The following is a 14,833-nucleotide window of genomic DNA, read 5'->3' on the forward strand; positions in this document are numbered from 1 at the left end:
TTAAAATGAAATAATGTACCACAAACAGTTTTATTTGGATCTCATAGAAGAATGAAAGACATGCTGTTTGAGAAATAGTTAATACTATGATAATGCAAATGTGTATGTCTCCTGCACTAGCTCTTAATTCAAATTTTCTATTTTTACTCATGTAAATACCTAATATTGTCATCAGCCTACTTAACTAGCCCTTGCTTATATTTTATTTGAATACAAAGAAATACTGAACTCCTAATATGTGTGTTGTTACAACATTCAGCATCTCTCCAATTATATTCCTTTCATAACTCACGGCACTATATTAACTGCTAGTCTTTTAAGCTGGAACATAAGCTCCATACGGGACTATGCAATGCCTATCTTGCCCATTCTTTCATCTCCAATATCATTCCTACTGAATGACACATATTAGACGCTTAAATAATATTTGTAGGTGAATGAATATATCAATCCAACTAGAATGTTTGTGCAGGAACATCTTCCTGGCTTTTCTTAAAAAATGTATATGTTCTTCTGAATTCCAAATCTTGATAACAAACAGTTGACAAATTGAGAAAATAAGAAAAATTATCAGTAATTCTTGTGTGAGAACTAAGGCATAAGTATAAATGTAGAGACTTTACTGAATTGAAGGAATTAGCTAATAGCAAGTGAATAGCAAGAGCAGAAAATACTGACATCCACTGAAGATGAAGGTCAAGATTTCCAGGAACTGGAACAGAAACATATAGGGAAGGATCTGTCATGGTCTAAGTTACTTGTAGCTGTTACCATGGTATAAGTGTAAATTTGTGAGACTCTCTGTTGATAATGGTAAGTCATTCTTGCAAAGTGTACACTCATGTCTGTCGCTATCTATAATACATATACACATATATATTGCACTTGTACAAATCATATGAGTGGTATTCTAAGAAATAATAAGTTTAGGATCCTAAATAAGTACTTAAATTGGCAATTTCGGCACATTATTTTGTATCTTGCTGTTTGTTGCTTTGCTAGGAGATCAGAACTTTATGTTATTCAAAGACGGAATGGTCACTGATATTTTCCTGTATTTGAATTTTTGCTATAGGTTATAATTGTTAGTAAATACAATTAAATCCCACTAAAATAGTAAGAAATAATACTACTATAAATAGTACTAACATACTAGGTACTATTGTTCTATTTATAAATACCGCAAAATGCAGAAAAATTCAAGATTTCAGGAGTTCCTAAGAATTCATGGGAATTCCCATTTTGTTCTTAAATCCTGAAAATTAATATCTGTTGGATGTTTGGAAACAGCAAATTCAACTAGGTACTTGATCTTAGATGCTTTATCTACTGGAAAAAAACTATATTTATAAAATATAAATTATCTACAAAACAAGATATACTAAGTATATCTGGAGGTAGAAACTTGACTAAAGTTAGTAGAGGAAGATTTGAGAAGAAAGGAAGTTTCCTGGAGAAAGAGATGGTGACGGCCATACGGAAGAAGAGGTATTTGGGATTTCAAGTCTGAGTTGCACTGAAATAAATGGGCAAGGGAAAATAAGGGGAAAATTTTTAGACAAGAAGAATGGAATAATTAATGTATATAGGAAAGCAATTTTTATAGCTATATCATAGAACATTCTTTTTCAAAGAACGAGAGTTTATATTATGTGAAAATAAACTTTGAAGACCTTAATAAAATAGGTGAAAGTGAATTGTGTTAGTACTCAAATAGTTGTACATAGACAGTGTCAAATAAGTTAAAATTTACCATAATGGCTTGCATAAATTTATATACTTGCTGCCTTCGCATGCATTTTAGTCTAGCCATAAGCTATTTGAAATAGAGTTATATCCCATTACTTTGGCCATGTTAAAACTTCTCCATCCTGGGTGGTTTTTGATATAGCCCACTCAACTCACTGACCCAAAACCCAACACACCTCACAGCTACTGACCACAATATAGCCTAGTGTTTAACATGGGAGCCATGTAAAAAAGTAATTACCCCCTGCCACACATCTTTTAAACTAGCCAGTCTACAACCCGCTTCAGAAAGCCTTAGGGATAATGCCCATGTACCCACAGGTTGTCTGTATCTCACTCTCCACCCACTGGCTGAGCTCCTTGCTGCCTCCAAACTTTCTGTCAGCCTCCAGTCTGCACCTGTAACCTCTCTGGACCTGTGAGTAATAAATATCTTTTGTTTCATCCATTTTGATTTCCTTTGCTCATTGTGTCACACATGATACACACACCTGAATTTAAATTTCCCCTAGGTCATGGTTATCCTAGAAAGTGGCTATTTTGGAAAAGAGAGACCTCATTCCAAATTAGAAAGAAAGAAATGACACAGATACTGAAGTTTTGATCAAGGTGTGGGAAAGTTATGTGTGTAAGGCATCAATGAGAACTGTGTGAATGAGACCAATATTGACATTAATTTAAAAGTAGTTTATATTCCGGTTTTGAATACACTATTGAAGCATAACTAATGTCATTATCTAAAATTAAAAACTCTTTAACAAAAGATGAAATGTACAATATAATATATGCTATTATTTAAAATGCAAAGATACTCAGATTAGACTGATTCAAAAGTAATGTGAACATATCTGACATTGAGTTCATTCATTTATTTATTCATTCATATGTCCACCAAATATTTAATCATTCCATTATTTCCCACATACTACACACAGTTGAATCACTTTTGAACTATTTAGGAGTCCCTAAATAGAATCCCCACAGTGAGAGAATGTTTAGAATTTTTCAGGGGTAATGTTGAGGCCAGTATTGCTAGGATAGTGCATGGCTGGGAGGTGATAGGAAGAGAGAAGGGTGGGGTGGTGGATACAGTGCTTGCAGGTTGAGTAGAGCTTTGGAGGCCTTTGGAAGACCTTTGGTTTTTACTCTCAGTGAGATAGGTGCCTCTGAAGACTGTTAAAGAAAAAGGTGACATAATCCTTGTTTTTAAAAGATTAAAACTAAATTGAGAATAGATTGGGGACAAGCTAAAAAGCTTTTGCAACTAATTCAAGAAAAAAATGGTAATGGCTTATTGTAGGGTGATGGTTGCAGTGGAAATTGGTGACAAATGCTCTGATCCTGGGCATTCTTCAGTAGAGCTCACCAGATTTCCAGACATATTAAATATAGGTCAGAAGAAAGGTGAGCATTTTAAGTATTTCCAAATTTTGAGGAGGATAAGGTTGTGATCATTGTCATTTTGGATATTCAGAATAAAGCAAATATTTAGGGGAAGATTTACAGTTTAATTTTAAAATGTAAGTTTGGGGTGCCTATTAAATTAAAAAAAGTTATATTTTACTTACCAAACCATGATACTCTGATTTCTTTAGCATTTGTGGTTGTTATGTTGAAAAATTTAGCAGTAAAAATTATTTAAAATTAGACATGCTGTTTTCAAGAATCTCATGGCAGAAAAGTGGTATTTGGAAAGCTTATAAAGTCATTGTTCAATTGATTTTTAAGAATTTTCTTTTTGACAAATTGAGCATTTACAAAATATGATAGTACCCATATCTTCCTTTTTTAAAAACTAGTCCCAGATGTTTAGTGTAAAGTAATACTTGTGGGGTTCAGAAATAACTAATTATGTGGTAAAAATAAATATTAATCAAAAAATACATTTCTATTTTAGAAGCTTTTCTTCATTTTCTTATTGTCTTCAAGTCTTTCAACTTCTCTTTCCTCTTCCTTTTTTCCTTCTTTATTTTCCTTTCCATGATATTTTATTTAACTGAATATTTACCATATTCTGAGTATCACAATAGGCATGTTAAAAGGTATGAAGGTAAATAAGTCCAAGTTGCTGTGTATTTAAATAATACAAGGTTTAGAGGATATAAAACATAGCCTTTGCTATGTATAACATAATGTTGAAGATGTTAAGTGGAATGAGAAAGATACTGATAGAGTTTTAAAAATCTTAAAATTATTCATTTTACTAATTTTTAAATTATTATATTTTTCTTATGTTCCATCTTTTACAAATGAATTTTATGTATTCCTTTTATATAAATATTATGTCATATTTTCTAATGATAGACCAGGATTTATCATCAAGTGAACTTATATGAATTAGTGATAAGAACTAAAATTTGAACTAAATATTTTCTATGACTATGAGCATTCAAGAATAGAGAAAAAAATAAAGCATAAGGGCAATTAAAATTTTTTTATTTATATAAATATTAGATACATATCATGCTTACTTAGTCTTGGAAGAATTATGTAGAAATATTCAAACTCATTTGAACAAATAACCCTTGGCAGTTATTTCACAAGGGCACCTGGAATTTCTGCTAAAAATCTTGTCTGATTGTCACATAAAACTTTTGTGCTTAGCTTTCAGTTTTATTTACCATCTACTTATGGAATTATCAAATTCAAAGCCTGAATTTAGCTGTCTGACCTTGAGAAGACAGAATAAGCAAAATTGAGAGAGATATTATTAGTCTGAATGAAACATATCTGCCCTGAGAAGGTCCATTTATCTCCATTAAACATAATGATTTCCTGAGCTGAAGAAGAATACATAAACTCATGGATGTGAGTATGTTTTTACATAGTAGTTAAGGAAGTGGACCAGAATATTACAGATAAGGAATTCAAGTAACTAAAGTAATTTCCAGATTTTAAGTTATTTGAAAAGTTTGTTATAGCTTCTTATCATGGCAAAATTATATTACAATGATACACTGATATCCTGGAAATTTAGGAATGTAATATCTGAGTCACTATCAGAGGCCATGTTAGTAACCCTCACATTGAGAATATGGCCTTCTCTAGCCTTGACCCCAGAAAAGAATGAAATTCTAGATGATGAGCTTGAGGAAATGATTGCTGAGATTTCAACAAACATATACCTGTACTCCATTCTCCTAAGAGATCATATAACTTCAAAGCGTAAGTAAGATAGCTATGGACATATGAATATGTATCTGCTGATAGGTATGAGATTTATGAAGGAAACAGTTAGTACGGAAGTGAAGAATAAAGATCTGAGCCCTCCCATGTATCAGAAAAACTATATTCTCTTGTCATTTCAGTATGCTTTATGAATAGTCCATGGATACCTAAACACATTTCATAAGTCCTCTAGGACTTCACCATTGGATCATGAACCAGGATTTAACTTGAACCATGTGCTGGATCCTTCCGTTTCACCACAAATGTTTATTCTGGCAAATTTTGACCATAATTTCAATCACATAGCATAAGCTTCTGCTTTACATTACTGGGGTTTACCCAAGATAGATTTCTGGATTCAGCTGTTTCTCATATATCCATACTTTCTCCAATGACAGCTGCCGTGGCTCCTTCAGGAAACAAATCCATCCAGCCTTATGGCATGACTTTTTCTATTTTGAGTGTTTTCACTAATGCTTATCTTGAAACTAACTAAACAGTGATACTTATCTTGAAATAGTAAAAACAAATGAACTCTTTTTTTGTTGGTCTTAGAATCACTCTGATGATAACAGTATTTTCATGCTACTTTCACTAAAAGAATAATCAAAATGTTGGAGACATAGAAAATCTTTGATATGGTTCTGTGATAAACTGACTCCTTAATTCAATTATAATTTTCTCCGAATTTTGTTCCTTTTTTTCTCAAAAAGTAAACATTTTAAAATGTTGAAAATGTCATGTGTAATGATATAAAAGCTTGTGTTGATGTGGATAATAGGACAAACAATGCTCAGCAATATATTGGTTTCCCTTTCCATTTTCCATGTTCAGTACTGTTTCAAAGATCTTTTACATCTATGTCAAGTATATAATACCACATTCTAGACAAGGGAATGGTGCACAAAAGCAATATAGACCACTTCAAAGCCTAGACCATACAAATCCTATGTGTAAACTTCCACTTTCTTTTTCCATTGCATGGCAATGGTGGAGACAACATCTGGAAAATTGTAGTGTAAACGGCAAAAACACCATGGTTCCTAAGTTACTCTGTGGAACATAGCACTCCTTCTCTAAATAACTGACTCTTTTGGGAAGTTGCTGTATCAAGAGGGTCTACATCTGGACCCAACAGATATGACTAAATACACAACATCTGAGATTTCTCTTCTTTCAGCTGGATGTGAAGACTAGATGAAACTTGGTGTTGTCTCATTTGGAAAGGACATTCTATGTGTGGAAATAAAGTAGCAAAAGAAAGAGCTGAGCAACAGGTAAATCATTGATGTCTAGTTACAGAGATTTTGGGGTTTCTTCATATAGTAGCATATCCTTAAAAACTGCTAAAATTGGAACCTTGAAGTCAGGTATCACTGTAAAGTAAATAAAATATAGACTATTGGCATAATTGTCTAAAAATAAGCCACAAACATAGATATTGGAGAGTAGAAATATGGTGATATATGATATATAATACAAGAACCCTTGGTAAAAATTTTGCCTACATTAAATCTGAACTTTTAAACCTATTGAGACAGTATCTTTAGGAGAAGTTTGCTGGAAAAAAAGGTGTTAGCATATATTGATATTGACTATATCTAGCACAATATTTCAACAAAGGAGGACTATAAAGATAATTAGGAATTAAATAGTTTGAAAGTATAAATAAAAGAAAGGGGAATAGAATTCATAAATTCATGGCCTAATGGTTTGAAAACTCACCTGCTTCTATAGATCATAGAGTAGGAATTAGGACGAATTACTCTTTTTGACACTGAAAGTCTATTAAGACCCAGGATTCGCTCAAAGATCAGATAAAAGGTGCCTTTCTCCTGTTCACACTTGAAAACCACATTGCTGCCTCCAGTAAGGTGAGAGGAAGAAGCATAGAGGCCAGGATGCAAATATGAAGATTTAAGATTTTTGTCTAAAAAGGACTTCGGGTATATTGCTGGTCATCAAATGGCCAAAACCAAATAGCTCAAAAGTATGTGGAGATTCAAAGAAACAATATTGAACAACATTCTCTGATATCAGATTTAAAATGCTTTTACATGTTGTAGCTGTAAATGAGCTTTCGGAACTCCAGACTTGCTCCAGTAGAAGTTAGTTATAAAAATTTGTACAGCTCCACAAACAAGGTAGGCTCTTCAGTCCACTTTTCAAATCTGTTCAAGGCTATTTTATTCCTGACTTACCCTGAATTTTTAGTGTGGGGTTGAAGTGAACAGATAACTAACTTTTTAGGCCTTAAATTGCTGGAGTAGGAGGAGCCACATCTGATCTCCAAAATATATGACTGAGCTGCACAACATTTGAAATTTCTGGTCTTTCAGCTGATGCAAAGATGAGATTAAATTTGAAGTTGCCTCCTTTCTGGGAATAAAGACAGAATAATGTGCACAGAAATAAGCAAAAATATTTAGTGATGAGAGTGATAGAATGCAGCAGTGAAAGCTAGCACCTGCTATTATTTTCTCTCTCCTTTTAAGACACATAAGGATACTTCCTGGCTTCCCTTCAGTTAGATTGGAGCAATATGCCTGAGTTCTGGTCAATGGAATATGGAAAGAAATGATGTATATTGTCTCCAAGCCAGACACTTATAAATCTGCGAGATATGATTTCCTGTGTATTTCCAAAGTTGGAGGTCCAGGGTTGGAGTTGAGAAGGTGCTATCACAAGATGGAATGAATTTGAGTAGAGCACTCTTTTCTTTTCCTCTTCTCCACTACTCAGCTCAGACTGGAATGTGAGATGAAAAACAAATAAACCTTTGCTGTGTCAAGCCATTGATATTTGGAGGCTGTTTTTTACTTGATTAAAAAATTATGTTAAACACACACACACACACACACACACACAGAGAGAGAGAGAGAGAGAGAGAGAAATAGTGCATTGAATTTGGGACTGCCTTAAATATTTGGGACACAAAGTTATAGTACTATGTGAAGATTTGTTCCAAGAAGTTGATTAAAAAGCCCATATTATATTTATCAGCTGGAAAAATAAAGAAACCAAGCCTAGGGGAGAGAAATTTACTGGGAACAAATGGTGTATTAGGATGTAGGAGAAAACTTAAAATATCCCCACTCCTCCGTTACTAAAACCCCAGTCAAATCATGAAAAAAAAGGAAAAAAAAATACAGAAAACTTGTAGGCTGAACTTTTGAAATTCTTATGATGATCTGGCATATTCAATGAGGAATTAGAACTCAGAGTACTTTATAGAAAGGAATTCTTTCTGAATCAAGGTTAAAGGAGCACAGAAACGATGTATATTATGTACACCAAATCTATTACGTGGCCATTGTTGAAATCAGGATTTTTGTAAAATGCTAGGAATTCTAGGTACTTAAGAAACAGGAGTGAGATTGGCCAGGAAGTAGCATAGTGAGTCCTAGGAAAATGTGGAAGGCTACAACTAAGTAGGGTTGTGGAAATGCCTGAAACCTGCGGAATAGCCCACATCTACATCCAAACAACGATAGTACATGATATAGTTTGGCTCTGTGTCCCCACCCTAATCTCAGCTTGAATTGTAATAATCCCTACATGTCATGGGAGGAACATGGTGGGAAGTAATTGAATCATGGGGGCAGGTTTTTCCCATGAATAAGTGAATAAGTCTCACAAGATATGATGGTTTTATAAAGGAGAGTTCCCCTGCACATGTTCTCTTGCCTGCCACCATAGAAGGTGTGACTTTGCTTCTCATTTCACCTTCCAAAATGATTGTGAGTACTTCCCAGCCATGTGGAACTGTGAGTCGATTAAACCTCATTTCTTTATAAATTACCCAGTCTCAGGTATGTCTTTATTAGCAATGTGAGAACAGACTAACACAGTACACATGATAGACTGAAGGATAGAAATATTTGTCGGGGGGTACCAGAGCATGAGGACACCTAAGAGCTCCTTGGGGACTGCTGAAGTGGAGTCAAGAATAAGGGCTTATATATAGACAGTCGTCTTGGTTGGTCACTGCTTTTCCTTCATTGTTGCTCTTCCTTTGAAAAATAAATTGGACAAACTATTATCTCTGTCACCTAGAATAGTGTTTGGCACATGGAAGATATTCAAAAAATATATATTCAAAAACAAATAAATATTTTCTTTTGATAGATATACCTTAACATGTAAAAATATCTGTGTTTTCTTTGGGAGGCAGGGGAGGAGTGTCTAAATGTTATAAAACAACAGAAATAGAATAATTTTTAGCGTTAGAATCTGATATAATCTATGCAGAACTATGATTATATTATTATAATTATGAAAAGCCCCAAACCACTCTAATTTCCTCTTTTGTCTTTCACCATGTTATGTAGGTAAGAAATTAAGTCAACAAACTTATTTCAGAATTACATTTAGAAAGTATTATTGTTCTATACGTCTCTAAATAATTCATGTTTTTATTTTAGTTTGAGTCCTAAAAATTACAATTTATTGAGCTTTTCTCTAGTGTTTGATCTTTGAAAATTTTGTTTTTTTTTAGGTCCTTACTACCAGAGTCCTATGGAGCTTCCCCTCTCTTACCCCTTCCACCCATATTTGTACTTTTCCTTTATTAAAGTAAAAACTGATCAAAAGGGCAACTATAGTTACAACTGTTTGAATGTCAGAGCATTTGATGAGTCAAGACACTGTAGATGTGGCAATATATCTTCCATTGTCTTTCATTTTATAAATGGGATTCTAATTAGACCAATCATTTTTAATTAGCACGCTGTCATGTAGCAATCTAATAAAATACTGTGATGAGGAAAATTGATCTGGCCTTGATGCTAATTACTCTCCTAGGCTCCAGGCTTTATAAAACTAGGAAGTGACTGCTTCCAGGCCATCCATGTCCTGTTTCTTCTTTGTTTTTTTACATACACTATTCTACTTAACTTGTCTCCTTACTTCATATTATGTCCTCATCTTTAATTCATATTGTGTCCTCATTCCCAATTAATTTTAACCACACCTTGGTCTTTGGTGTAACCTGAAAAAGTAGGGCTTTATCAGTTGTCTGAGAAAATATTCCTTAGTTAAATATTTCCTCTAAGAAGTTGATTATGGTTAGGCTTTGCGTCCCCACCCAAATCTTATCTTGAATTGTAATCCCCATAATCCCCACATGTCAAGGGAAAAAGCAGGTGGAGGTAATTGAATCATGGGGGCAGTTTCCCCAGTGCAGTTCTCATGATGCTGATTGTCACAAGATATGATGGTTTTATATGGGGCTTTTCCCCTCTTTGCTGGCACTTCTCCTTCCTGCTGCCTTGTAAAGAAGATTCCTTACTTCCCCTTTGCCTCCTTCCATGATTGTAAATTTCCTGAGGCTTTCCCAGCCATGCTGAACTGTGAGTCAATTAAATCTCTTTCCTTCATGAATTATCCAGTCTCAGCAGTTCGTTATAGCAGTGTGAAAACAGACTAATATGGAAGTGTACCAGATCACAGTCCCATAATGCCAAAGTCTGGCTCAGTGCTAAGGCTGTTAGGGTTAGACCAAGGTCAGCCTCCACATAATCAAAGTCAGAGGGAGCTGAGACTGTTGCTGGAATCAGAGTTTTAGAAAGACAGTAACATAAACATTACAAAAGAAAATCTGAACAATATTCTCGTGGGATTTGTTTACGTCTGTTTTCTCAGAACAGCACGGCATGTTTAAGGTTAAATAACTAATTTTTTCCAAGAATTGGGTGACTGACTAGAGTTTCCTTTGCTGCTATTTAAATGCTTTTTAAAGTCAGAATAATTTGAGATAACTAATACTTTTTTTAGTCATAAGATACTTGGAATATAAATTTTGATGTCTGACTTAAATTTTTTTAGCCCATTAACTACATGTCTAGGCTTTTTATGCAATTGTTATTGGAAACAAAACTTAAACATAGCTTCCTGTGTAAAACTAAATTTACTTGTACTTTGTTCTTTTTTTCCTTTAAATTTACTTTATTTTAATAAGGACAGGTGGGAATTACTTCAAAGCGAAAGATGTCTTGATCTCTATAAAAGTTTATTTTTATTGTATTAGCATAACCATTCCTTGAGACATCGAAGATTTTCATTAACTGTGTAAATTTGTTTTTGTGTGTGATCCTCAGAATGGCTACAGATCTAAGCATGTTCAGATGAAGCAGGTGTTGTGACTATATACATTAGTATACGGTGCACTAAAGATTCTTGAAATCCCTGTAAAAAACGTCCTAAGATATTTGGAACATATTAATAATTCTATGTGAATTTTAAGTTTGCTTCTAGGAATCCATTAAATTTTACCTTGTGAGTGACGTTAAAAGAAAATCAAATGGAGGTGTTGTTGAATAATGAATCTACTCTTTAGGCAGTGCTTCTTATGTGTAATCTAGCACAGAAACCAATCCATATTTGTGACTTGTGCACAGTGAAATAGCAACTCATGCCAGGGCCTGGCATGGTGGTTCACACCTGTAAACCCAGCACTTTAGGAGGGCCGGGCAGGAGGATCACTTGAGGCCAGGAGTTCAAGACCAGCTTGGCCAACATAGGGAGACCCAGGCTGGTCTCAAACTCCTGGTCTCAAAAATTACCTCAGCGTGGTGGCATGCACCTGTATTTCCAGCTACTCAGGAGGCTGAGGCAGGAGGATTGCTTGAGTCCAGGAGACTGAGGATGCAGTGAGCTGTGATCATGCCACTGCACTCCAGCCTGGGTGACAAAGTGAAACTGTGTCTCACAAAAAGAAACTCATGACAGTATGAAAATCACCTAAGTTGTTAAGCCCCCTGTTTAGGTTGGCTGATATTTGTTTTTCATAACAATAATTTATCAATAAATAAAGCAGAAAATTCAATTATATTCTGGCACAAAATCCTTATTTTATTATCTGCTGTCATTTTGAGTAGCCCTAGTATTGAAGCTGGTTATATTAAAAATATAAAAATATTCCTAGATGATAAATATTTTCACAGATATTAGAATAATGGAGAGGTGAGCTTCAACTATCCTATGTTTACCTGCGTATAACTCAGGGTTCTCTAGAGGGACAGAACTAATAGTGTGTATATTAACTCACACAATCACAAGGTCCCACAATAGGCCATCTACAAGCTGAGGAAAAAGGAAAGCCAGTCTGCGTCCCAAAACTGAAGAAAGTGGAGTCCAATGTTCGAGGGCAGTAAGGGTCCATCACAGGAGAAAGATGTAGGCTGGGAGGTTAGGCCAGTCTAGTCTTTTCACAATTTTTTTCTGCCTGCTTTATATTCTAGCTGTGCTAGAAGCTGATTAGATGGTGCCCTCCCAGATTAAGGGTGAGTCTGCCTTTCCCAGTCCACTGACTCAAATGTTAATCTCCTTTGGCAACACCCTCACAGACACACCTAAGATACTTTGCATACTTTAATCCAATCAAGTTGGCACTCAGTATTAACCATCACAAGTCCATTCTTTGTCAACTTGAACCCACGCACATCTCCTGAGATCATACATAATCTTCAAATAAAGACAATAATAAGGTCATAATTACACCAAACATAGTACAACCACCTTTTGTGCAACCAGAAGCACACCAATTCCCAACCGAAATACTATTACATAAAAATAACAATACTTAAAAGCTGATATAAAGTCAATAAATTTTATGTCACATAATAAAGGAAAAGGAAATTAAAGATATTTTCTTAGTACAAGTGTATACATGCACAAACAGGTTTTTAATAAAAGAAGAAAGACATACTTATGACAAATACAGTCGTTATTTCTGCAGCTAGTCACATGGGTGTAGCTGGTATTGATGACTACCTTCTTCTACTACCCATTCTATATTCCCTTTGCCTTTAGTAAGCACCTAAGTAGGTAATGTTTTTTTTTTCCCTGGTGGAGTGACCCTGACCTTCATTCCTGAAGGGTCTGGGCCATTTGTGGTCCTGCCTGGATCAGGCTTTTGTAGTTTTCCATTGACTTTAATCACAGGGCATGATGATACTAAGAGATGCCATAATGGATTTCCTGTATTCCATGCATACTCTTTCTTACCTCCATTCTGGAGTAGTAGACTAATTTCATCTTGATAGTTCAGGTCAATCACTCTAGCCAATATTGTAACTCCCATCTCAACCCACTGACTTAAAGGTAGGAGGAACCCAAAGTTTCCAGGTCACAGTCTTAACTTCCAGTTTAATGGAATCCTTGTTGTGTCTCTTCGTGGCAGCGTCCCTTCCTCTGGAACTAAGACCTCTAGGACAGTAGAACTTAATGTCGTGGGAACAGGAGGCAAAAATTTTGCTAACGGATCACTAGGGGTGATGGTGAGTGGTGCCACTTCCACTTCCACCCCTTGATTCCTGGGACTGTGAATCTTGGCTATGGGAGAAACAGTACCATACATTGGATGCTGATTCAAAGCATACATGGCCTTCTGGAGAACTTTGCCACAGCCCTGCAAATATTGTCACTTAGTTGTCATTGTAATCGTGACTTCAAAAGGCCATTCCACAATTCTATCAATCCAGCTGCTTCAGTATGATGGGAAACATGGTAAGACCAGTGAATTCCATGAGCATGAGCCCACTGCTGCACGTCTTTAGCTGTAAAGTGAGTGCCTTGGTCAGATACAATGCTGTGTGGAATACCATGACTGTGGATAAGGCATTCCGTGAGTCCACAGATGGTAGTCTTGCTAGAAGCATTGTGTTCAGGATCAGCAAACCCATATCCAGAGTAAGTGTCTATTCCAGTGAGGAAAAACCTCTTCCCTTTCCATGACGGAAGTGGTCCAATATAATTAACCTGACACCAAGTAGCAGGCTGATCACCCTGAGGAGTGGTGTCATATCGAGGGTTCAGTGTTGGTCTCTGCTGCTGGCAAATTGGGCACTCAGCAGTGGCTGTAGCCAGGTCAGCCTTGGTGAGTGGAAATTCACGTTGCTGAGCCCATGTGTAACCTCCATCTCTGCCACCGTGGCCACATTGTTCATGGGCCCATTGGGCGATGATAGGGGTGGCTGGGGAAAGAGGTGGCTGAGTGGTATCCACAGAATGGGTCATCCTATCCACTTCATTATTAAAATCCTCATCTATTGAAGTCATCTGTTGGTGAGCACACACATGAGATACAAATATCTCCAGTTTTTGACCACTCAGAGAGATCCATTCTCGTACCTCTTCCCCAAATTTTTTTGTTTCCAATTTTCCAATCATCCTTCTTCCAAGTCCCTGACCATCCAGACAAACCACTGGATACAGCCCATTAAAAGTATATAATCTCACATCTGGCCATTTCTCTTTCCATTCAATGTGCACGACCAGGTGAACTGCTTAAAGTTTTGCCCACTGGGAAGATTTCCATCCACCACTGTCCTTCAGGGATGTCCTTGATAGGGGCTGTAGTGCTGCACCTGTCCACTTTAGAGTAGTGCCTGCATATTGTGCAGAATCACCTGTGAACCAGGCCCCAGTCTTCTCTTTCTCTGCCACCTAATCATAAGAAACTCCCCATGAGGCCATCGGTGCAGGCTGTGGGAGAGAAGGCAGGGTGGCAGGAGTGGAGACGATGGGCATTTGAGCTACTTTCTCATGTAACTTACTTGTGCCTTCAGAACCTATGTGAGCCTGATCATGTGTATACCACTTCCATTTGATGATGGAATGCTGGTGTGCACAACCCACTTTATGGCTAGATCGGTCAGAAAGCACCCAGTTCATGAAAGGCAATCCAGGTTGTATCATGACTTGATGACCCATAGTCAAACGTTCAGTTTCCACCAAAGCCCAGTAACAGGCCAAGAGCTGTCTCTTAAAAGGAGAGTAGTTATCTGCAGAAGATGGCAGGGACTTGCTCCAAAATCCTAGAGGCCTCTACTGTGATTCACCTATGGGGGCCTGCCAAAGGTTCCAAACAGCATCCCTATCTGCTGCTGACACTTCAAGCACCATTGGATTTGCT

General features: G+C 36.2%; 1 protein-coding gene across 1 annotated transcript; it reads right to left on the reverse strand.

Moving 5' to 3' along the window:
- Positions 1–12,668: 12,668 nt before the first annotated feature.
- On the reverse strand, positions 12,669–14,535 carry LOC129143671 (uncharacterized protein K02A2.6-like). The gene has a single exon (XM_054682606.1). It carries the CDS (start codon positions 14,086–14,088, stop codon positions 13,351–13,353), a length of 738 nt encoding a protein of 245 aa, XP_054538581.1. The 5' UTR covers positions 14,089–14,535; the 3' UTR covers positions 12,669–13,350.
- Between the last annotated feature and the right edge of the window lie 298 nt (positions 14,536–14,833).

Source organism: Pan troglodytes, chromosome 2, assembly GCF_028858775.2.
Source record: "Pan troglodytes isolate AG18354 chromosome 2, NHGRI_mPanTro3-v2.0_pri, whole genome shotgun sequence".
NCBI classification, from domain to species: domain Eukaryota; kingdom Metazoa; phylum Chordata; class Mammalia; order Primates; family Hominidae; genus Pan; species Pan troglodytes.

Bases quoted from the DNA above. Each gene is read 5' to 3' on its own strand.
- LOC129143671 (XM_054682606.1), bottom strand. From the start codon at position 14,088: ATGATTGGAAAATTGGAAACAAAAAAATTTGGGGAAGAGGTACGAGAA.